Genomic DNA, 23,462 nt, shown 5'->3' on the forward strand with positions numbered 1-23,462 from the left:
GATCTACAGTGGAAATATGAAATAAAGCATGCAGAGAAGGAGGATAGATCAAAAGAAGCAAAGGGGAAGTCTGACACTGTAGCTGAATACATTTTTCTATTATATCCTCCTGCACAGCGACAGATTTGAAAGTTCTAGAGTTTGATTGCTGTGCTCTGTAAGAAAGCTTACTGAAAAATGTAGACTGTATGGGCAGACGTATGAACACCCCTCCAAGTTACTGAGTTCAAGTGCTTCTAGTGAAGGATACTGTTAACACTCCTGCAATACAGACATTTTAGTCAACTTCCAACCTTGTGGCAACATTTTGGTCAAGGCTCTTCTCTGTTCCTGCACGACACTGCCCCTGTGCACAAAGCCAACTCCATAAAGACAAGGTTGTTTTGAAGAAAGTGGCCTGCACAGAGCCCTGCCCTCCATCCCTACTGAACAACTTTGGGGTGAACTGGAAAGCCAATTGCAATCCAGATTTTTTTTTTTATCCAACATCCGTGTTTTTATAAGTGTTTGTAAAGGCTAAAGGTTTTTGCATGAAGATAAAAAAAAAACACATTCTCTTAGTAGTAGCCCCCAACCCCCCGATACTTGTTACAAGCGATGTGCACAAGAGTGCCATTGGCCCCCCACTGCTGTCAAACACAGCCAGTGAGCCAATGAGGAGAGAGAGTGGGCAGGACTGAGCCGTGGGTCTGCGTGTGAAGACATGCAGAGTTCTGGCTTGGGAGCAAGCCTGCTCGGGTGCCCCCATTGCAAGCTGCTTGCTCTAGGCACACTTGGTAAAAGGGATGGTCGAGGAGTGCTGGCGGGGGACCCGAGAAGTGGAGGATCTGGGCTACTCTATGCAAAAACACTGTACAGCAAGCATAACAGGTTTTTATTTATTTTTTATTTACTTTAAAGAGGAAGTAAACCCTGATGGATTTTTCCTTCCTTTTATTTCCCTGCAAAGGTAAAGCATAATGGGCTACTATGCATCACATCGCAGCCCATTATATGTCACTTACCTGAAAACAAAGCCTGCGATGTCACCGCTGTCCCCACTAGCAACGAGCATCCATCTTCACCCCTCTTCCTTTCTGGGCCGCAAACTCCGGCTCGGTTACTGGCCGTAGTCGCGTGACATCACTCCTGCGCAAGCACAGTGACAGCCGCTGGTCACGGCATAACCCCCTTTAGAAGCAGCACGGTCAGCCCTTTCTAAAGTGCGCATGTGCCATAGACATCAGCGCACGACTTTATTGTAAATATCTCCTAAACTGTGGAGTATTAATATAGGCTTACCTGTAGGTAAAAGTGGTTGTACAGGGTGTACAACCACTTTAATATCATTTTAACCTAGCAAATGCCCTTTTGGTCAAATGGGTACAAATTTCCACATGCACACGCCAAAATCTTGTGGAAATTCTTCCCTGAACAGTGAAGGCTGTTAAATATATGAAGGGCAGGGAGGAAACTGGTTTTGGAATGGAATGGCCAACACGTTCATATAGGTGTGATTGTCAAGTGTCCACAAGCTTTTGGCCACTATAAAGTGAGGTCAGCTAGACTTTCCCAACTGCTGATGGTTATACAGTCCTTCTCCATCCTGTGGTTCGCTCATGTCTTTTCTTGACTATTCTTACCAAATGTCAAGGGGAAGAAATGATCTGGGGACTGCAGTCATAGCAACCTTGCTATATTCTCGCCATCTCTTCTGAAAGTTTTTAATGATGGAATGAACAACTCTTAGCATCTACCCTGTTTCCCCGATAGTAAGACACCCCCGATTGTAAGACGTATCGGGAGTTTCAGAGGGGTCGGCTAATATAAGCCGTACCCCGAAAGTAAGACATATGTCTTACTTTCGGGGAAACACGGGGGTATTGCCGCCTCCCTCTCATCTAGCTGCGCGCCGCCTCCTGCCCACGTCCGCACCGTCCCCCTCTCCATACGTCGCCACGTCTGCCATTTCCCTCTGATCTTAATGAGCGCCGCCTCCTACCCACGCCTGAGCCGTCCCCCTCTCCATACGTCACCGCGCCGTCCCCTGCACTTGTCACTGCCGCCTCCTGCTTAAAATACGGTAATGCACACAGTATTAATCATACATCAGTAAAACATACACACTGGCATACTGGGGTATCATCTGCTGTATGTAACCCAGTGGGTATCAGCAGGTGTCACACTGGATTAAATACAGCAGGTGGTACTGCATCACACATAAATCTGTTTTATCTTCTAGTATTCCACTGTTCGTTCTTACCATTTTTCATTGTTTTACATGTTATGCAATGTTGTAACAAGACATTCTTGGCACTTCCTTTTATAAAACTGTTTTGTGGTGAATACAATACTGTTCAGGTTGTTAATAAATGTTAATTTTATGGTTAAAACAAAAAATTAGACAATTTTTTTCCAATATAAGACATACCCCGAAAGTAAGACATAGTGGGGCTTTTGGGGATAAAAAGAAAGTAAGACACTGTCTTACTTTCGGGGAAACACGGTATGTGCTTGCATACAAATCATGATAGCCTCATATATACTCTGCTTGATATCTTTAAGCAATAACAAAATAATCCAATTTACTGTAACGTTCAGTCCTCCAAGGAAAGAAATCGTGATGATTTGGAAAACACAATTAAACAATTGTTCCTTCTCACCTTGTCCTTCCGGAGTCTCACCGAAGGGGTTCACTTCAACCTGAGTGGCATCAACTTTCAGAAAGAGCTCATACAGCTTCTTAATCTGATCGGCGGCCTGTATTTCATTAAACACAATTACACCACATGGAAAGGATGAGTCTTATATGAAATATAAAATTGTTCCATAACACACTCAAAAGCATTACAAACGAGGAATTAAAAAGAGGAAAACGGAGGATAAATTGTACCTCTGATTAACACAAGCTTATAAAAAGAGTCATCAACACAACGCAAGACTGCACTGAAGTGATTATTAGTTCACAAAATTATACACTGATTAATGTCCTGTTAAATAGTAGCGTGATTGCCTGCAAGTTTTAATTAACAAAAATAACATTTTTTTTTTTAAATTATAAGTGTGTTTTGCTAATCATTTAAAAAATTATTTTGAATACTTTTTACCAATAGCATCAGTGAATGTACAGTACTTAATTACATGCAGATAAATGCAGCTAAACTTTTTTTTTTTGTTGTTCAATTTCAAATAATGTTTTTTATAGGTTCTTCTGTTTGCAGCAGCTGAATACCCTGCCTTCTGAATCATATGGGCAATGCAATGTCTAGGGCCCAGTTTCTATACAAATCTGTGCATGCAACTAGGATTCGGCTAAAACAAGTTCAATTTGACTACGGTACTAGCAATGGTAGCAGCCTTATCATTGGGTAGAGCAAAGTGGACAAAACCAGTAATTCTGTTCAAAGTGTCAGTCCACACAAAAGTGATCAATTTGTTTATATGGAGCCTGGTCAACTACCTGTTTATCAAGATGTCTCCGATACTTTCAGTAAGGTCTCCTTGCCATAATTCCTATGCATGTGGGATTTTTGTTTGTTAGTCTCAATTCCCACCATACAGTTGCGATGAAGCCCATGTGTGTTACTGCACGTAGCATGTAGGGGCAGCCCATTTATTTCAACGGTCTGCCCTATGCGCGAGAAACGCACAAAATAAATCCCTGAGCCTTTTTCAAAGTTGCCCCACACCAAACCACATTCTGCTGTGGCACGGTGCAAAAAATGCATGCATTAGCACAGGGGTCCCCAAACTATGGCCCTCCAGATGTTCAGGAACTACAATTCCCACCATGCCTTGTCATGTCTGTGAATGTCAGAGTTTTACAATGCCTCATGGGACATGTAGTTAATGGGACAGCTGGAGGGCCGTAGTTTGAAGATCCCTGCATTAGCAGATGCGTGGGGGTGCCATTAACAATCAATGGCACTGATATGCATCTGTAAAATGGGAGCATGTTTCTGTACATGTCAGAAAAGCATGTGATTTTGAGCGCATTTGCAACATGCAGCAGATGGGAATGTAGCCTTACTGTCCACTTTTGTTTGTTCCAACTCTACCCGTTATATTCTGCATAATATGAAATCAAAAGTAAACAGAAGAGTGGGAGCCCCTTATAACACAAGTTAAGTCCCCAAGAAATATAAGAAAATGTTCATGTGGTTTGTCTTCCCAGCAAAATCATTTATCCGTTTTAAGTGGACTGATCCTTTAAACAATACAGCTATGACTGCGATTGCCCCCAGGATGTGACTGGACAATGGAGAAGCAGCAGCACATTGAGGAATTGATCCTTCCAGAGTATTGAACCTCCTTTACCCTGATTGACTTGAAGTTGATATGAAAGAAGATTTTCACTGCATTAACAAAATTCCTTTTCCTAATATACTGTATATAAAACTATTTTTTGTTTTCTTATATCTGCCAAGAATTCAGCTGTATGCCACGTACATACGATCGGACATTCTGGCAACAAAATCCATGGATTTTTTCCGACGGATGTTGGCTCAAACTTGTCTTGCATACACACGTTCATACAAAGTTGGTCAGAAATTGCGAACGTCAATAACGTGGTGACATACGACACGTACGAAAAGCCGAGAAAAATTAACTTCAATAGCCAGTGCTGCTCTGCTGCTTGATTCCGAACATGTGTGGAACTTTGTGTGTTGGAATTGTGTACACACGATCGGAATCAGAACCAGATCTCAAATTTTGTGCGACGGAAATTCCGATGGAGCCTACACACAGTTTGAATTTCCGACAAAAAGCTCCCATCGAACATTTTCCGTCAGAAAATCCGAGCATTAGTCATTCCATGGCTTCTTGTATCTCTTAGGCCTCCAGTGGGACATTTGTCCACCAGAAAATTCAGCTTCACCCATCTATTGTGGTTCATTACTCCACCTGCTACAGGATCGGAGACCCTCACATGGACACAGCAGGAGTACAATATATATATATATATATATATATATATATATACATACATATATATATATATATATACACACACACACACACACACACACACATACATATATATATATATATTTTATTTTTTTTTTATTTTTTTTATTATTATTATTTTTTATTATTATTTTTTTTTTTTTTAGGGTGCTTGTCTTTCCTATTCGTAACAAACTGATCGGGCACTCACCATCTTTTTGTTTTGTTTTTAACCTTATTTCAGAAAACATAATATAGTAGCACAGTGAGAACAAAAGAAGAATGAATATAAAAACAGAAAAGGCAATTTTAAAGTCTCACTCCAGGACACTTTAAAATGATCCCTTGCAGTGGGGTCATGTCTGCACTGCAAGGGCTAATTGTTCATTTATGTCTGGGGGACACAGAAAGGAAGGTACTGCAAGCTCAGTTTGTCCAGCATCTTCTCCCTCACATTTCAGCAGTCTAAGGTTCTGACATCATCAAGTCGAGATCAGGGTCTATAGCCCTGCACTGGGCGTAATGGCGCTGAGGGACAGTCCACCGCCATGGCACGAGGGAGCCCTACTGCTGGAGCAGCGGTGGATCAGGTAAGTGAAATCGCTTTCCCTTTTAGACAAAACAAGCCGCTAACCTTTGCAGCGTGGGTGCAGCCTTACTGCAAACGTAAATTTTCAAATCATTTAACAGCTGGTAGGAGGAACCAGAGTAAGCCGTGTGGGACACCCCATCTGACACACCCAGAAGTGTTGGGTAAAAGCAGTGTCAATATTTCTGAAAACAAAAGGAGCTTTGAATTCACCAATACATAAAAAATGTAAATGTTAACACTGTACGTCCTACCCTTTCCATGCACCCCCCACTTCCCCGTTCCCCACTATACTTATCTCTTGTTTTTTGTATGTTTTCACTTTAGGAGCAAATCGATACAAGAACAGGAATTATCACTGTTCACAAACAGGCAAGTAGCAGTTTACTGTGTATTGTTCATCTAATGGATGATTTAATATATCCATGTACGCCAGGTTTATTACGGTGCCGAGCAAAACTTTATTTTCATTATGTTCGGAAAATAGCAGTTTTTTGGGGGATATTACAGTGGTAGCTATGATTCAGTTGATCATTTCTTCCTGAAAAATATCTTTTATTAAAGTGATCATATCGCCTTGCTGCAAAAGTTAACAGCTGGCTAGAATTTAAGGCACCTTTACAGAAAAATGTAAAGAAAAGGTGAACTAAGACCGGACTCAAGCCGCACTCCCCCCCAGGCAGGAAGGGGGTGAAAGTGCTTGGTATTGAAGAGGTTAAATTTGTTTTTACCTTCTCATGCATTCTCTGCAATAACCACTTCAGCTCAGACCATTTGGCTGGGAAAAGACCAGAGCACTTTTTGCAATTTGGCACTGCGCCGCTTTAACTAACAATTGCGCGGTCGTGCGACGTGGCTCCCAAACAAAATTGACATCCTTTTTCCCCCACAAATAGAGCTTTCTTTTGGTGGTATTTGATCGCCTCTGCGGTTTTTATTTTTTGCACTATAAACAAAAAGATTGCGACAATTTCGAAAAAAAATGCATTTTTACTTTTTGCTATAATAAATATCCCCAAAAAATATATAAAAAAAAATGCATTTTTTCCTCTGTTTAGGCCGATACGTATTCTTCTACATATTTTAGGTGAAAAAAATTGCAATAAGCGTTTATTGAATGGTTTGCACAAAAGTTATAGTGTCTACAAAATAAGGGATAGTTTTATGGCATTTTTAGTAATAATTTTTTTTTTTTTTTTACACTAGTAATGTTGGCGATCAGCAATTTTTATCATTCTGGCGGACAGATCGGACACTTTTGGCACTATTTTAAGACCATTCACATTTATTCAGTGATCAGTGTGATTAAAAATGCATTGATTACTGTGCAAATGTGACTGGCAGTGAAGGGGATAACCACTGGGGGACGCTGTAGGGGTTAAGTGTGTCCTAGGGAGTGATTCTAACTGTAGGGGGGAGATGCTGTGTGTGACACGACACTGATCACCGATCCCGATTACAGGGAGTTGTGATCAGTGTCAGTGTCACTAGGCAGAATAGGGAAAAGCTTGTTTACATCAGCATTTCCCCGTTCTTCCTCTCCGTGAGATGATCACAGGTATTCCCGTGGACATCGAGTCCGCAGGACCAGTGATCACACTCATGGAGCTTGCGGGGGGGGGGGGGGGGGGCACGCGCCCACAAACCGCTTCTTAAAGGGAAATGTACAGGTACATTAAAATGCCTGTACGTGACCTTCTGCGGACATATATCGTCATGAGCCGGTCGGCAAGCAGTTAAAGGAGAAGTATGGGATTTATTGTCACTGTCACTTACCCGCTCTCTGCTCTGCCCCCTGCTGCTCACTGAAGCGATGGGCTGTGGAGCGTGCGGGAGTAGCCGGATCAGGCTCTCAGTGGCTGACGGAGAGGCCAAGCCGGTCGAGGCTCCTGGGTGGAGTTCGACCATATCGTTGTGATCTTTTGTAAGCCTGGACCAGCTCTGTGACACCAACCAACAGCAGGCTTCAGCCCTTTGTCTGTTGAAAACAGGTCACAGGAGTGCAGAACAAACTACACCCCTGTATTCCACAGGAGAAATACAGCCAAATGAGCTTTGGCTGTACTTCTCCTTTAAGGTAAAAAAAAAAAAAAAACCTTCTCTGAGCAGCTCCCAATCACAACCCCCCCCCCCCTTCCTCCCCCAAGCCTTATATTAACCTGAGCCCAGTCTCGATTCGGCAAGTGCACTAGAGCAGTGGCTCTCTTTTTTCCTCTTTGGCTCAGACACATCAGCAGGAGCCTCTGCCTGTCAATCACTGCTAGTGAGGAGGGAGCGAGGCTGAGCCATGAATTGTGTGCCTTATAGACACACACAGCCAACTCGGGAGCGGGAATTCGGCATAGGGGAGGAGTCTGAAGCACTGGCGGGAGACCCGAGAAAACGAGGATCGGAGCTGCTATGTGAAAATTATTAGTATTTTTAAGTATGCTGTTGGTTCATGGCCATCAAAGCAGTGGTAGCGCCGCCCCTTCTATTCACGGCCGCCACCCCCATGCTCTATCCCGGGCTGCTATTTTGACAGGACGCCACCGCCACCTAGTCATGTGTCTGGCCCCTTTCAGGACACCGGGCATGTGAATTACAGCGGCGGAGGTGTTCTTTTTAAAACACCTGATTAGAGCCAGAGGCTCGAATAGGCTTCAAAACAGAGTGGGCTCATGGCACAGAGCACTGATCCTCAATTCGGAAAGCAGGTCTGAGACCCATTTTCCAATAGGTCGAAAAGAGAAGAGTCCCAATTGACCACCGAGGAGGACAGAGGAAACAGAAGCTGCCGTGGTGCCTGTGGGGAATGGGGGAAAAAAAAAAAAAAAAAAGGATAGCTTTTCCAAGCATAATGAAAATAACGTTTTGCTCGGCTCTGTAATAAACAAGGCATATGTGGATACATGAAATCATCCATTAGGATTAACAATACACAGTAAACTGCTACTTGCCTGTTTGTGAACATTGGAAATTTCTGTTCTTGTATTGAAATCAAACAAAAAAAAAACTCAAGCATAAAAAGCGAAGGAATATAGGAGGGTACGAGGGCAGGCTGGGGGAAACAGAAGCACAGCAGCAGATGTATCCGTCCCCTGGAATGTGTCATCCAACTGCTCGCTGATTCCAATTGTTTAAGGCTGACTTGTTGGGCGTAATAACACTTAAGTTATTGATGTGATGTGGTTTAAGCACACTCCCGACATCAGATAACAGCTCTCTGATGGAGACGCCGCTCCCAACAAGGTTGCTTCATTAGGAAGTCTTACACTGCGGTAACCTGACTTGTGTGCATAATGCAAAAACCGCCAAGCGATACTAGATCAGCAAATTATAGATAAAGCCGACCTATACTAATGAGGAACAGTAAAACTATATTTATTTTTTATGACAGGTTTGTGAAGTTGTTTTGGCCATCTCCTCTGGAGAGATATCCTATCACTTTCTGTGTGGCATATGAAACTGGAAGTGAACATTTTCTAATGCAGGGATCTCCAAACCCTTCAAAAAAAAAAAAAAGGGGGGGGGGCAGTTTACGTTCAGACATAAGGGGGCCGGATTGTGGCCAGTGGGAGTAGAAAATGTCCCGGGCCCATCATCGGCGAGAATAAACATGGATTGCTGGTCAGTAGAAGGAGGAATAGTGCCCCATGGTTGGCGTCAGTGGGAGGAATAGTGTCCCATGGTTGGCGTCAGTGGGAGGAATAGTGTCCCATGGTTGGCGTCAGTGGGAGGAATAGTGTCCCATGGTTGGCGTCAGTGGGAGGAATAGTGTCCCATGGTTGGCGTCAGTGGGAGGAATAGTGCCCCATGGTTGGCGTCAGTGGGAGGAATAGTGCCCCATGGTTGGCGTCAGTGGGAGGAATAGTGCCCCATGGTTGGCGTCAGTGGGAGGAATAGTGCCCCATGGTTGGCGTCAGTGGGAGGAATAGTGCCCCATGGTTGGCGTCAGTGGGAGGAATAGTGCCCCATGGTTGGCGTCAGTGGGAGGAATAGTGCCCCATGGTTGGCGTCAGTGGGAGGAATAGTGCCCCATGGTTGGCGTCAGTGGGAGGAATAGTGCCCCATGGTTGGCGTCAGTGGGAGGAATAGTGCCCCATGGTTGGCGTCAGTGGGAGGAATAGTGCCCCATGGTTGGCGTCAGTGGGAGGAATAGTGCCCCATGGTTGGCGTCAGTGGGAGGAATAGTGCCCCATGGTTGGCGTCAGTGGGAGGAATAGTGCCCCATGGTTGGCGTCAGTGGGAGGAATAGTGCCCCATGGTTGGCGTCAGTGGGAGGAATAGTGCCCCATGGTTGGCGTCAGTGGGAGGAATAGTGCCCCATGGTTGGCGTCAGTGGGAGGAATAGTACCCCATGGTTGGCGTCAGTGGGAGGAATAGTACCCCATGGTTGGCGTCAGTGGGAGGAATAGTACCCCATGGTTGGCGTCAGTGGGAGGAATAGTACCCCATGGTTGGCGTCAGTGGGAGGAATAGTACCCCATGGTTGGCGTCAGTGGGAGGAATAGTACCCCATGGTTAGCGTCAGTGGGAGGAATAGTACCCCATGGTTAGCGTCAGTGGGAGGAATAGTACCCCATGGTTAGCGTCAGTGGGAGGAATAGTACCCCATGGTTAGCGTCAGTGGGAGGAATAGTACCCCATGGTTAGCGTCAGTGGGAGGAATAGTACCCCATGGTTAGCGTCAGTGGGAGGAATAGTACCCCATGGTTAGCGTCAGTGGGAGGAATAGTACCCCATGGTTAGCGTCAGTGGGAGGAATAGTACCCCATGGTTAGCGTCAGTGGGAGGAATAGTACCCCATGGTTGGTGTTAGTGGGAGGAATAGTACCCCATGGTTGGTGTTAGTGGGAGGAAATGTGCCCCATCATTGGTATCAGTGGGAGGAAAAAGTGCCCCATTATTGGTATCAGGGGGAGGAAAAGTGCCCCATCATTGGTATCAGTGGGAAAAAGTGCCTCATATTATTGGGATGATTAGTGCCTCATATTATTGTACTCGCACATGTGAGGTATCGCCCAGAACGTTAGAGTGAGAGCAATAATTCTATCCAAAGACCTCCTCTAACTCTGAACAGGTAACCTGCACACATTTTTAAAGCGTTCCCTATGGAGAGTTTTAGGTACAAATGTTTTGCGCCATTACACGCGTGTGCGCACCTTTAAATCTTTGTTACTTGGCGTAATATCATCTTTCACATTATCCACTTCAGCCCCGGACCATTTGGCTGGCAAAAGACCAGAGCATTTTTTGAGATTCGGCACTGCCGCTTTAACTGCGGTCGTGCGACGTGGCTCCCAAACAAAATTTATGTTTTTCCCCACAAATATAGCATTATTTTGGTGGTATTTGATCACCTCTGCGGTTTTTATTTTTTGCGCTATAAACAACAAAATAGCGACAATTTTGAAAAAAACCTATTACTTTTTGCTATAAATAAATATCCCCAAAAAATTATATAAAAAAAATGTTTTCCTCAGTTTAGGCCGATACATATTCTTCTAAATATTTTTGGTTAAAAAAAAGAAAGAAAAAAATTGCAGTAAGCGTTTATTGATTGGTTTGTGCAAAAGTTATAGCGTCTACAAAATAGGGGATAGTTTTATGGCATTTTTATTATTTTTTTTTTTTTACTTTACTAGTAATGTCGGCAATCAGCGATTTTTACCAGGACTGCGACATTATGGCATAACTGTGGGAGGGGGGTGGGCTATGTGTGACATGACACTGTTCACCGCTCCCGATTACAGGGAGCGGTGATCCGTGACACTAGGCAGAACAGGGAAATGCTTGTTTACATTAGCATTTCCCCGTTCTTCCTCTACGTAAGACGATCGCAGGTATATCCGCGGACTCGATATCGCAATCAAGCTCACGGAGCTCCCAGCGGCTGTGCTCGCCCGCAAGCCGCCTCTTAAAGGGCAAAGTACAGGTATGCGATTCTGCCTGTACATGCATGAAAACAGTGCAAGTGTCTGAATGTGACCCCTGTAGTCTGCTATCAGACCCTTACAGAAAAGTAATACAAAGAACCAACAAGTAACAAGTTGATAGGAGGAGAAGGCAGAGTGACAGAGAGGTGAGCTCTTCAATGTGCTGCTTCTCCTGCAACTGTCCAGTCACATCAAGTGGACATAAGTGCGGTGAGGACAGCTCACGACTTAAGGTGAGAATTGTGGTAGAAGCTTTTTATTTAATCTTTTAATGGGCAATTATATATCTATATATTTATTAATTTTTTTGGATGGAGTTCTGCTTTAGCGTGAACCTGTAATTTGTGTTTGCGCAGCAACACAAGTTTACACACAACATTCCCTGTCAGAAGTACGTCCAGATTTGAGGGAGCATGTGACTGCACTGGTGACTGCTGATTAGCTAGTTAGGATTTAGGGAGACAATCCTCAGCTATGTGTAAGCTCTGACTTGTTTGGCTTGGAGTTTACACAGGGCATCTTCTCACTCCCAGCAGTGAAGAATGAAGGTAAGTATAAGCTGCTGCAAGTATTGACGTTAAGAACCACCTGATAATCATTATGTATACTTATTAAAATATTTATTATAATTTTTAAAGAAGAATTCTAAGTACAGAATTTTTTACATACAGTAGTTAGACTGGACCAGCTTGGACCAATGTAACTATGCAAATATTATACCTGTGGGTTCCCTCTAGAACAGCCATTCTCAACCAGGATTCTATGGAACCCTGGGGTTCCTTCAGAGGTTTCTAGGGGTTCCTTGAGCATTGGCTGATGAAGTCCCTATTTGATGATGCCAACAGAGTTCAAGGTTCAGCACCACTTAGCAAAGCAGGCAGAATGACACCAAATATCTTGTTAGCTGTCTTTAAGGGTGGCATTCTGAACACCACTTTAAGGGGGGCATTCTTCTTATTAACCTCCAATATAAGGAGCATTGTCCCTATTGAGCCCTGATGATTGGTTTTAAGTAAGGGTTCCTTGAGACATGAAAATTATTTTTGGGGTTCCTCTAGGATTAAGAGGTTGAGAAAGCCTGATCTAGAAGCCAGAAGTCACTGTAGTGGACATCACTACTCCAGTGCCCCCGGGTTCCATGCCGAGGGGTTGTCCTGCTGTCTTTTGAACACAGGAGGTCGCCCACTCTGCATGGGTGCCATTCAGAGACAGCTTTGTATTTTTCTCAATCAATGCAAAGCATTTTCTGATTGAACAAGGTGGAAAGGTGGGGCGATGATGTCAATATTTTATTTGATGGAGATTTATTGATCTTGCGATCACTTGTTCCTAAGTCAATATGTGTATGAGTACGCAAATGAGAAATTCCAGACAGCCACACAGTCCATACAGCAAACGGAGACAGAAATATCAGCTTTCGCTAACGTGTTTCCCATCCTTACTGGTGCTTAGTCATAGCTATGGTGCTATGACTAAGCACCAGTAGGGGGGTGAAACACGCTAGCAAAAACTGATATTTCTGCCTCCATTTTCTGTATGGACCGTTTTTTTTTTATACCAATAAAAGGTGATTGCATTGGAGTGCAGCTGTCTGGAATTTCTCATTTGCACAGTTACTGCATGCAGAGCCAGCACCCTTTCCATGTGCAGGGGAGGTGTGGTAGTAGGATTGCCACCTACAGCGATGTAGTATCATCTGTATGAGTACGACTACCTTAAGTTATAGCAAATCATCCTAGATAGCACCTCTCAACTCTCCATCTTCCTTACCTGTTGCCGAAGAGGTCCTTTAAATTGCAAATTGTCTGCCATCTTCAATGCCTGGCTGTCTTTTATTCCTTCAAATATGTCTATTTCCTCCTTATGAAACAAAAAGAAAGACAAAAGGGAAGTAACGGTTAAACCAGACGAGAAAGTCATTATGCAAAATGCAAAAAAAAAAAAATCATTTAAGTCAGCGATAAATGAAAAATTAATATGCACCCCAGTGCCAAGATTTCAAAGTTGTAACAGGTGCCTGAAGGGTACATTATAATTATGTCACCAGGCTTTGAAGGAAGTCCTTCCACAACAAGACGGTGGCACAGCGACAAGACAATCTGACATCGCTTTTCACTTCTAATTACTGGGCAGATGGCTTTGACAAACATTAAGCTGCTAATTTTTCTGACAGGCTCCGGAATCTTATTGCTGTGCCGATGCCACGACCCAGCCGTGTTATTACAAAATATGCTTTGGGGAGAGGTCTTTGTTTTGGCTTTGAAAAACATTCATTGTTACGTTTCATTCCAAGAAAAATGTGTTCTAAGGGGCAATCTGTAAACTAGAAATGAACTGATGGAATGTCTGGAAGGGAACGCTTCTGATCATCCAATCAATTTACAAAGTACAGAAAAAGAATCGGAGTGCCAAGGTCCTGACAAGTGAAAAAGGAACATTTCAGTCAAAATGGAATATTAAAGTATTGTCAAAACTTTGTTTTAAAGAGTGTCTAAACTGAAAAACAAAAAACTGTAATACTGTAAAAAACAGGGCAAAAGTTTTAGGCAGGTGTGAAAATATGCTGTAAATTATTAATGCTTTCAGAAATAGAAGTGTTAATAGTTTATAAATTAAAAAAATGTCATGTAAATGAACAGAAGAGAAATTGAAATCAAATCAATATTTGGTGTGATCTCCCTTTGCCTTCAAAACAGCCTCAATTTTTCAAGGTACACTCGCACACAATTTTTTGAAGGATCTAGGCAGGTAGGTTGTTCCAAACTTAGAGAAGTAACCACAGATCCTCTGTGGATGTAGGCTGCCTTAAATCCTTCTGTCTCTTCATGTAATCCCAGACAGACTCCAGACTTAAGATCAGGGCTCTGTGGGGGCCCATGCCATCACTTCCAGAACTTGTTCTTCTTTACGCTGTAGATCAGGCATATGTAATTAGCGGACCTCCAGCTGCTGCAGAACTACAAGTCCCATGAGGCATAGCAAGACTGACAGCCAAAAGCATGACACCCAGAGGCAGAGGCATGATGGGACTGGTAGTTTTGCAACAGCTGAAGGTCCACTAATTGCAGACCCCTGCTGTAGATCATTCTTAATGACATTGGCAGAATATTTAGGGTTACTGTCCTGCTGCAGAATACATTTGGGACATGTCATGATGTATGGGTATCTGCCTGTATTTGAGGACACCGTTGATCCTGACCAAATTCTCCAACTCCTTTTGCAGAAATGCAGCCCCAAACTTGCAAAGCCCCTCTACTATGCTTCATTGTTGCCTGTAGACACTCATTATTGTACCGCTCTCCAGCCCTTTGGAGAACAAACTGCCTGCTGCTACAGCCAAATATTTTACATTTTGATGCATCATACTGCCTATTTCTGCACCCCAGTTCCTATGTTTACACACATAGTTTAGTCGCTTGGCCTTGTTTCCACGTCGGTGGTACTGCTTTTTGGCTGCAATTCTACCATGAAGACAACTTTTGGCCAGACTTCTCTGGACAGTAGATGGGTCCCATTGGTTTCCTCCAGTTTGGGGCTGATGGCACTGCTGGACATCTTCCGATGTCAAAGATAAGTAAGCATGATGTGTCTTTCATCTGCTGCATTAGGTTTCCTTGGCCAACCACGGCATCTATGGTCCCCAACGTTGCCTGATCAATGGTGTCCTCAATGCTGAGAAATACAGGCAGATATTTATCCATTCTACCATACCATCGGGGGGTGTGCAATTGGCCCCAAATTTATTCTGCAGCAGGACAACAACCCCAAACAAACAGCCAACGGGGTTTATTTACTAAAGGCAAATCCACTGTGAATTGCAAGTGCATTCCCTGTAGATCTGAGGGGGACATGGAAAATAAAAAACTGAATTTTTGCTTGCACGTGATTGGATAGAAATCAGCAGAGCTTTCCTTAATTTAAGATCTTCGCCTCAGATCTACAACGACTGCACTTGTAGTGCACAGTGGGTTTGCCTTTAGTAAATCAATCCCAACATCATTAAGAACCATCTTCAGCATAAAGAAGGACGAGGAGTCCTGGAAGTGATGGTTTGGCCCTCACAGAGCCTTATCTCATCATCATCTAATCAGTCTGGGATTACACGAAGAGACAGAAGGATTTAAGACAGTCTACATCCACAGAAGATCTGTGGTTACTTCTCCAAAATTAGTGGAATAATAACCTGGAAGAATTGGTGATGCTTTTGAAGGCAATAGGTGGTCACACCAAATGATGATTTGATTTAAAATTTTCTTTAGTTCGCTCACTTTAAATTTTGTAAATTAAAAAAAAAAAAAAAAAAACAATTAAAAGTTTTTGAAAGCATTCTTAATTTAGAGCATTTCTTCACAGCTGTCTAAAACTTTTGCACAGTACTGTATATTGCAGCTTACTAGCCCTTAGATGAGGTGCCTATATCAGTTTATTTTTTTTGTTCAGGCTTTTTTCCCTTTTATTTTTAACTGGTAATCCTGTGAATAAAACACTACCCGCACTAGCGCACTCCCCCGTTGTATCTATGAAGGTAACCATAGTAGCCACTTTAAACATGTCTGTTTATGTTTAGTTTCAATACATGTGGGAAATATGTAGTTTACACATAAAAGATAAGACTGACTTGGTTCATCTCCGGGAAGAACAAGGACACAATCTCTGGCAAGATCAACAGGTAATTTTAGTAAAATAGATTTAACTAAACGATAAGAGACGTTTTTCACATACATCACCTCCCCATAATAAAAATTTTTTTAGAGAGAAGTAGAAATAGGAGTTTTGAAGGTGCAAATTAAATCAAATTGAGAACAAAATCAAATTTATAAATTGTATGTAATATACTGTACATCGCAGTGCTCTGGAGTTGTGCTTACATTTGGGGTGAGAGTCCGTTCATCAGATTACAAAAATTCAATCATATGTATATAGGTTATGTACTTATATAATGTTTTTTTAGACCTCATGTGGTCTGTGTGTGTATTATGTTTAACCACTTGGCGCCCAAGCTACGTCATATGACGTCGTGGGCTTTGTGGTGTAATATCTGAATGATGCCTGAGGTTACAGATATCATTCAGATATCGGCATTTTCAGCCTGCGATTCCCTGCACCATAAGAATGATCATAGCGGATAGGGACTCCCCCCCCCCCCCCTCCCGCCGTCCTTCCGGTGCTTCTACCGACTCACCGCTTCCACCCGCGAGTCGGTCACAGGATCCGCCGGCCCCCGGATTGAATCATAAGAGATTTACGGCGGACTAGATGGTCCCCGGAGTCTCTATGATCGTTCGGAGGTCGGGCGTGATGTTATGACGTCACTCCAAGCCTCTGCACTCAAAATAACTGCGCCACCTTGGCTGGGAAGCCGTGATAGTTTTTTTTTTTTATTTATTTTAGGCTTCCCAGCCTAGAGGTGAGATGTGGGGTCTTAATGACCCCCCATCTCACTGTAAATAGGTCCGACCATGCCATATTCCTATTACAAGGGATGTTTACATTCCTTGTAATAGGAATAAAAGTAATCAACTATCATTATTTTAAGTGTCAAACTAAAAAAAAAAAAAGTAAAATTAACAATAATAAAAAAAAATGTTTTTAAAGCGCCCCTGTCCCCGTGAGCTCATACGCAGAAGCGAACTCATGCGCAAGTCCCGCCCACATATGAAAACAGTGTTCAAACCACACATGTGAGGTATCGCCGCGAATGTTAGAGCGAGAGAAATAATTCTAGCCCTAGACCTCTCCTGTAACTCAAAACATGTAACCAGTAAAAAAAAATTAAAAGCGTCGCCTATGGGGATTTTTAAATACCAAATTTTGGCGCCATTCCACGAGCGCGTGCAATTTTGAAGCGTGACATGTTGGGTATCTGTTTACTCGGCATATCTTCATCTATCACATTATGCAAAAAATTGGGCTAACTTTAGTTTTTTTTTTTAAAAGCATGAAACTTTTTTTTTTTTTTCTGAAAAAAACGTATTCGAAAAATTGCTGCGCAAATATCGTGCGAGATAAAAAGCAACGACCGCCATTGTATTCTCTAGGGTCTTTGCTAAAAAAACATATATGTTTGGGGGTTCTATGTAATTTTCTAGCAAACAAAATTATGAATTTTACATGTGGGAGAGAAATGTCAGAATTGGCCTGGATGCGAAGTGGTTAAAAATAATTTATGCCTATTCAATTGTTTGTTTTGTTTATTTCAAATAATAAAACTATTTTTTTGTTTACTCATAGTGATACTGTACATAAAGTCTTGCAAAAGCTCCTGAGCAAGCCATGATTGTAGGGAAACATGTAGAGTCGAAAAACTTAGTACAACGACCGTAAGATATTGTTTCATGTTGGTTTTAATATAGAATATTTTAAATGATGTGCATTAAATAAAAATTTATAAAATTAGATTTTGTTCTCAGTATGATTCATTTGCACCTTAAAACGCCCATTTCTACTTCTCCCTCTGAAAGGTAATTTTAGGATCTGTTAAAAACGTTCTTAGTCTGAAGAAAACAAATGCAGTCACAACACTTAAAACAAAACTAAACCCTATTATTCTTTACAGCCAATAAAGCTGCCATCTTAGCCTTTGCTTGATCAACAGTTGCCGTTATTATTATTAATTTTAAGAAGGGTTTAGATATTCTTCAAAGTAGGCAGTGGAATCCTTGGTTTGAATCTCGGCCAGGACACTATGTGCATGGAGTTTGCATGTTTTACCTGCGCATGTGTGGATTTCCTCTAGGTACTCCGGTTGGCCACCTTGTGCAACCCTCCAAAACTCATACTAGTAGGTTGATTGGCTCTGATCTATATTGGCCCTAGTATGTGAGAGAAAACTGGCTATGCAAATGTGTTATCACATCCATCATGCCAGTCCCAAGATGGGCAGTTATAAGAGTTGAGTAAAGACCTGGTGACCTACCTCGTAAAAAAAACATTTTAAATAAAATTATATGGAAAAAGGCCCTTAAAGTGGAAGTAAACCCATGGATTTAAACAGTTTAAAAAAAAGGCATGCGGGGAATGCTAACTGCACATTGGCTGTGCTCTCAGCCAAACTATCAAACCATCCAATGGCTGGTGTCATAACGAATCACATGTTCAGCACCATAGCATGGTGGCATACAGAAATGCCAAGAATCAGATGCGAATGAACAGATATACACACACATACATACATTCTTTAAAAGGGACTGTAAATCTTTTTAAACATGTCATACCCACCAGTTCTGTACAATAGTTTTGCACAGAGTAGCTCTGATCCTTCTCTTTTTGGGTCCCCTCACTGGTGCTTCTGGCTTTTCCTCTTCAGCAAGTGCCTCCATAGGAATCCTAGGGAGCACTCAGCAAGGCTTAATCCAAAGCTGCACTGCCTAGATCTTTAGACACAGACAGCACAGCCCTGCCACCTGCTCCTCCCCACAGAATTTGATTGACAGCAGCAAGAGCCAATGGATTCTCTGTAGGGAGGGAGAGAGCAGAAAGATCCGCTGCTCTAGGACACAGTCCTGGATCGAGTTCACGCTCACATAAGTGTGTGGGGCTGTTGGGGGAGGCGGGTTGGAATTCTGCAGCACAGAAGGGTTTTTACCATAATGCAGAGAATGCATCCTTAAAGTGGTTGTAAACGCAGAAGGTTTTCTATGCATTAAGATGAAAAGCCTTCTGTGTGCAGCAGCCCCCCCCCCCCCCCCATACTTACCTGAGGACCAGATCCAGCGATGTTGCACGAGAGACTTGGCTGTTCAGGACTCCCCTCCTCATTGGCTAAGACAGCAGCGTGGCACCATTGGCTCCTGCTGCTGTCAAAATCAGTGAGTCAATGAGGAGTGGGCAGGGCCGAATGGTCTGAATGGACACAAGGAGCTGTGGCTCGGCTCGGGTGCCCCCATAGCAAGCTACTTGCAGTGGGGGCACTCGGCAGGAGTAGGGGCCAGAAGACCCGAAGAGGGACCCGAGAAGAGTAGGATCTGGGCTGTTCTGTGCAAAACCACTGCACAGAGGAGGTAAGTGCGACATGTTTTAAGGTGTGGGCAGGGGGGAGAAAGACTTTCACTTTAAAGTAGATAGCACTGCTTTATAATCCAACTCACACAATCAAGTCTGAGACTGAACATTGCTATATGCCAACATCCCCAAGATAAAAAACACAGCTAAATACCCTAAGAGTGGTTGGAAATGATCACCTTGTATTTTACAAGGTGATCGTTTACAACCACTTTTAGGGTGGTTATATTCAGTTTAAAATAGAAATGAAAGTCAAAACATTTGCGATTACATATAAAAAAATAAATAAAAAATAATTGGAAAATACCTTATTTTCTCTTTTTTTTTTTTTGAAGTGATCACATTCCCTCGGTTCTAAGCAGAAGACCTGGGGGGGGGGGGGGGGGGGGGGACGACGACAGCAGCACACTGATCTTCCCAGTTAATAGCTCTGTGCTTGTGTACAGCTAGAGAACAAACCACGGGCTGCACTTGGCATCCTATGTCAACTAAGTTCCCCTCCCACTGTCCCACATGCTCAGTACTACAGGAATCAACATTAAAGTCCTGGCAACGATTCAAATTCCTCTCTACCCTTCTTTAAATAAAGCGACTTAAGTTATCGCTGGAAAACTTCTGCTAACATCCTATTCTGGTGAAGTGAGGAAAAATCCTCTGATCTATCTCCGCTCTCCCCTAAACCCAGTATTAGCAGAGACAAGCAGCTCATCAGCCGCAACCTTTTCAGCCACACGGATCTCCTGCAATGCCCCACTTCTGATACTGTCCGCTGCGATATCACTTTGTAAAAAAAAAAAAGATCTTTACAGCGATTCCATCAAGTGCTTAAAAGTATCAGAACATAACCTGGTTTTATTAATAAAACACTTGACTGGTGTGCCCATTTCTCTGGTATCCTGCAGTGCTTTGCTTTTAAGATTTTTCTTGGCTTCTTTGCTTAACAACCATGCTCACAGCAATCCCTCATTAACCCCTCCAGATATTTTCAATATAAAGAGTCTGAAAAAGACCTATCATAAATACGGGGGGAAATAGATGTTAAATATATATATGGGGCTTTCAGAGGGGTTAAAGGAGTGCATGTGTATAATAAATATATATATTTCTGCAGATAAGCATGTAACAGCTTATGACTACTTAATTGCATAGCTTAGTGTTTTATGCTGAACAGCTTATTTTAGATTGTCTGGAGTTTTAGTTAAACTTGTTAAAAAAAAAAACAGTTGTTACTAAGAATGTGTACATGTGACAATTTAAGCATCATTCCCTTCAAAAAGGATAGCACCATTTTTATCCCGGCATAATAATCGGGTCAGCATCTACTTCTTGCCCATGGAGCAGGAACCGGCCAAAATTCGAACCATTAATGGTCAGGCTAAATGTACCAAGTTGATCAAACAAACTTGGGTACAACCAGCCTTCCCGATTCCTTCGCTATTATCGCAAGCGGCTGATATAGCCACTAGTGATAATAATTGTCTTCTCCCAGTGGGACGGGAAGACAATGGCACGGGAAGTGAAGATTCCCGCATCAACACTGTCTGTGTTGATGGGGGAAATCAAGCAAATATCTTTCCGTCAACACATGCAGGAAAGAAATTTGCTGTGTGTATGGCCAGCCTTAGCTACGTTCACAAAGGTCTGATACAGATCAATCCCTCACCTTGTGACTTGCAGGTACAAAGTTACAGTCTGGTCACTGGGGGAGAGGAGACTAAAGAAATGATTTCTCTAGGCTGCAGCTGATGGACATCTCAGCCCGAGCAAAGTCATTTGCCTTAAAGTATGTTATAGACCACAGTGCTTGTGCTGTGTCATTTGGTCCCCTGTATCACCTGAAATACCTGGCTGATCCTGCCTGGTTCTGCCCTCCCCTCTAAACTGAACACGGTTTATCATGGCTGCTGAGCTCTGGTCAGTTTACCTGCCTCTGTCATCCGCAGTTCTCCCCCGTCCTCTCCCCCCTCCCTGCCTGTCAGCTCCGCCCCCTGCTGCTGAAATTACTTTTAGATTTTTTATATAATCCTCTGTGGTTAATAATGTGCCTGTGTGCCTGTGTGCCCCTGTGTGTTTTAGTAAAAAAAAAAATGCAGTTCTATACCTGATTTCAGAGCGCTGCTCATCGCTCACGTGACCGGCCGCCTCTCTCCCCCTCTCTCCTCCTCCTCCTTCTGGCCGACATCAGTGGGGGGTTTCTTTAGCAGTCAGATTGGAAGAGGGGAGAGGTGGCTAGTCACGTGAGCACCGAGTAGCGCTCTGAAATCAGGTATAGAACTGCATTTTTGCTTATAAAACAAACACACACACAGCATAAGTAAACAGAGAGGATTGTGTGGAACAAATAGTGGCTTAACCTCTAAGATTTTTCACCTTAACGAATGAAAAATCTGTGCTGCAGAATCCCCCACAGCCCCCTCTTAACACCCACCTGAGCGCGATCTGATCCTGTCATATACACGGGATCAGCAGTTCTTGCCGCTGTCTCCCTCCTCTCTAGGCAGATTGATCAATTCAATTCTGTGCTGAGCAAGCAGGGGGTGGGGCTGAGACATCCGCTTTGTGTCAATAGATGCAGACAAGGCAGCTCAGGAGCAAGCCTGCCCAGGTGCCCCCAGGGAAAGCAGCTTTCCATGTGGGCACTTGCCAAAGAGAAGAAGCCTGGAGTGTCGTCGGGGGACCTCAGAAGAAAAGGATTGGGGCTGATTTGTGCAAAACCACAGAGCAGGCAAGTACACCAGGTTTGTTATTTTAATTACAGGTTTAATGGCTCTTTAAATACCGGAACTGTACAGTACATTGCATTGCATTTCTGAAGAGTCCAACTAAAATGTGACTCACTCTTTGGTTTGGAAGTGCATGCACATTATGGGGTGGCTACCAGACAAGGCTGTAATAATGGCAATTATTCCAAAAGGAATAACTGCAACTCCTTATACTTCTCACAGCGACTATAAATTGTATTACCAACCACATATGGATCTAATGATATATTGATTGGTGTGTCATGTGTTGTTGTAGAGACAGGACCTGCCCTATGAGTTGGAGGAGCAAAGGAATTGTATGTACTGGTTCGTGATAAATAGGCAAGCTGTAAGGATCCAAAAAGTTTGGCTTTGAAGAAGAGTATCACCCTAGAAACATGCAAGGCCGGTTAGATCCAGATGATGACCTTCCAAGCTTAAGAGCACATGGAGTGGATAAAACGATTGCGTTACATTGGTGAGCTTTGTCTGCCCTGTCCTTTGTGAGCACAAATGCATAATTTTTTCTACATTAAAAACCTAATTTGCCATGTAGTTGTCCACCCTATTAATTTGTTCAGATCTTCTTGCAAGGTTTCCACATCCAGCGGAGAAGTTATTGCCCTGCTTAGCTTAGTGTCGTTCACAAATGCAGATATTGAGCTGTTTACCCCATCCTCCAGGTCATTTATGAACAAATTAAACAGGATTAGTCCCAGCACAGAACCCTGGAGACCCCACTTTCCACATTGGACCATTCCGAGTATTCCCCATTTCTCACCACCCCCTGAACTTGCCCTTGTAGCCAGTTTTCAATCCATGTACTCACCCTATGGTCCATGCCAATGGACCTTACTTTGTACAGTAAACTTTTATGGGGAACTGTGTCAAATGCTTTTGCAAAATTCAGATACACCACGTCCATTTGACAAACTTAGGAGTAAAATAAAGGGGTCAACTGCGGTTGGTGAGTGAGCATTTTTTTCATTTTACATCATTCATTGTGGGGCACGGTCACAAATCAATTGAAGCACCTATCATTGAATGAATATTTAGTATGCATTGAGGGGAACTCGTATAGACTGACTTAAAGAGGAAGTAAACCCTGATGGGTTTACTTCCTCTTTTTTTCCCTGCAAAGGTAAAGCATAATGGACTACTATGCATCGCATAGTAGCTCATTATGTGTCACTTACCTGACACAGGAGCCAGCAAAGTCGCCGCTGATCCCTGTAGTCCGCCGCGTCCATCTTGCTGGTGGCGTCTCGCAGCTCCGACCAATGACAG

At 43.1% G+C, this 23,462-nt stretch overlaps 1 protein-coding gene across 1 annotated transcript in view; it reads right to left on the reverse strand.

Moving 5' to 3' along the window:
* Nucleotides 1-23,462, reverse strand: part of SUCLG2 (succinate-CoA ligase GDP-forming subunit beta) — a 326,616-nt gene that overhangs the window by 208,880 nt on the left and 94,274 nt on the right. Inside the window, exons 6-7 of the mRNA XM_077451973.1 lie at nt 13,204-13,293; nt 2,643-2,739 (exon numbers count right to left, since the gene is read on the reverse strand). Coding sequence (XP_077308099.1) covers nt 2,643-2,739; nt 13,204-13,293 — 187 coding nt within the window. The remainder of the gene's footprint in view (nt 1-2,642; nt 2,740-13,203; nt 13,294-23,462) is intronic.

Source organism: Lithobates pipiens, unplaced genomic scaffold (genome assembly GCF_037356315.1).
Source record: "Lithobates pipiens isolate NorthernLeopardFrog02 unplaced genomic scaffold, aLitPip1_a1.2 Scaffold_23, whole genome shotgun sequence".
NCBI classification, from domain to species: Eukaryota; Metazoa; Chordata; class Amphibia; order Anura; family Ranidae; genus Lithobates; species Lithobates pipiens.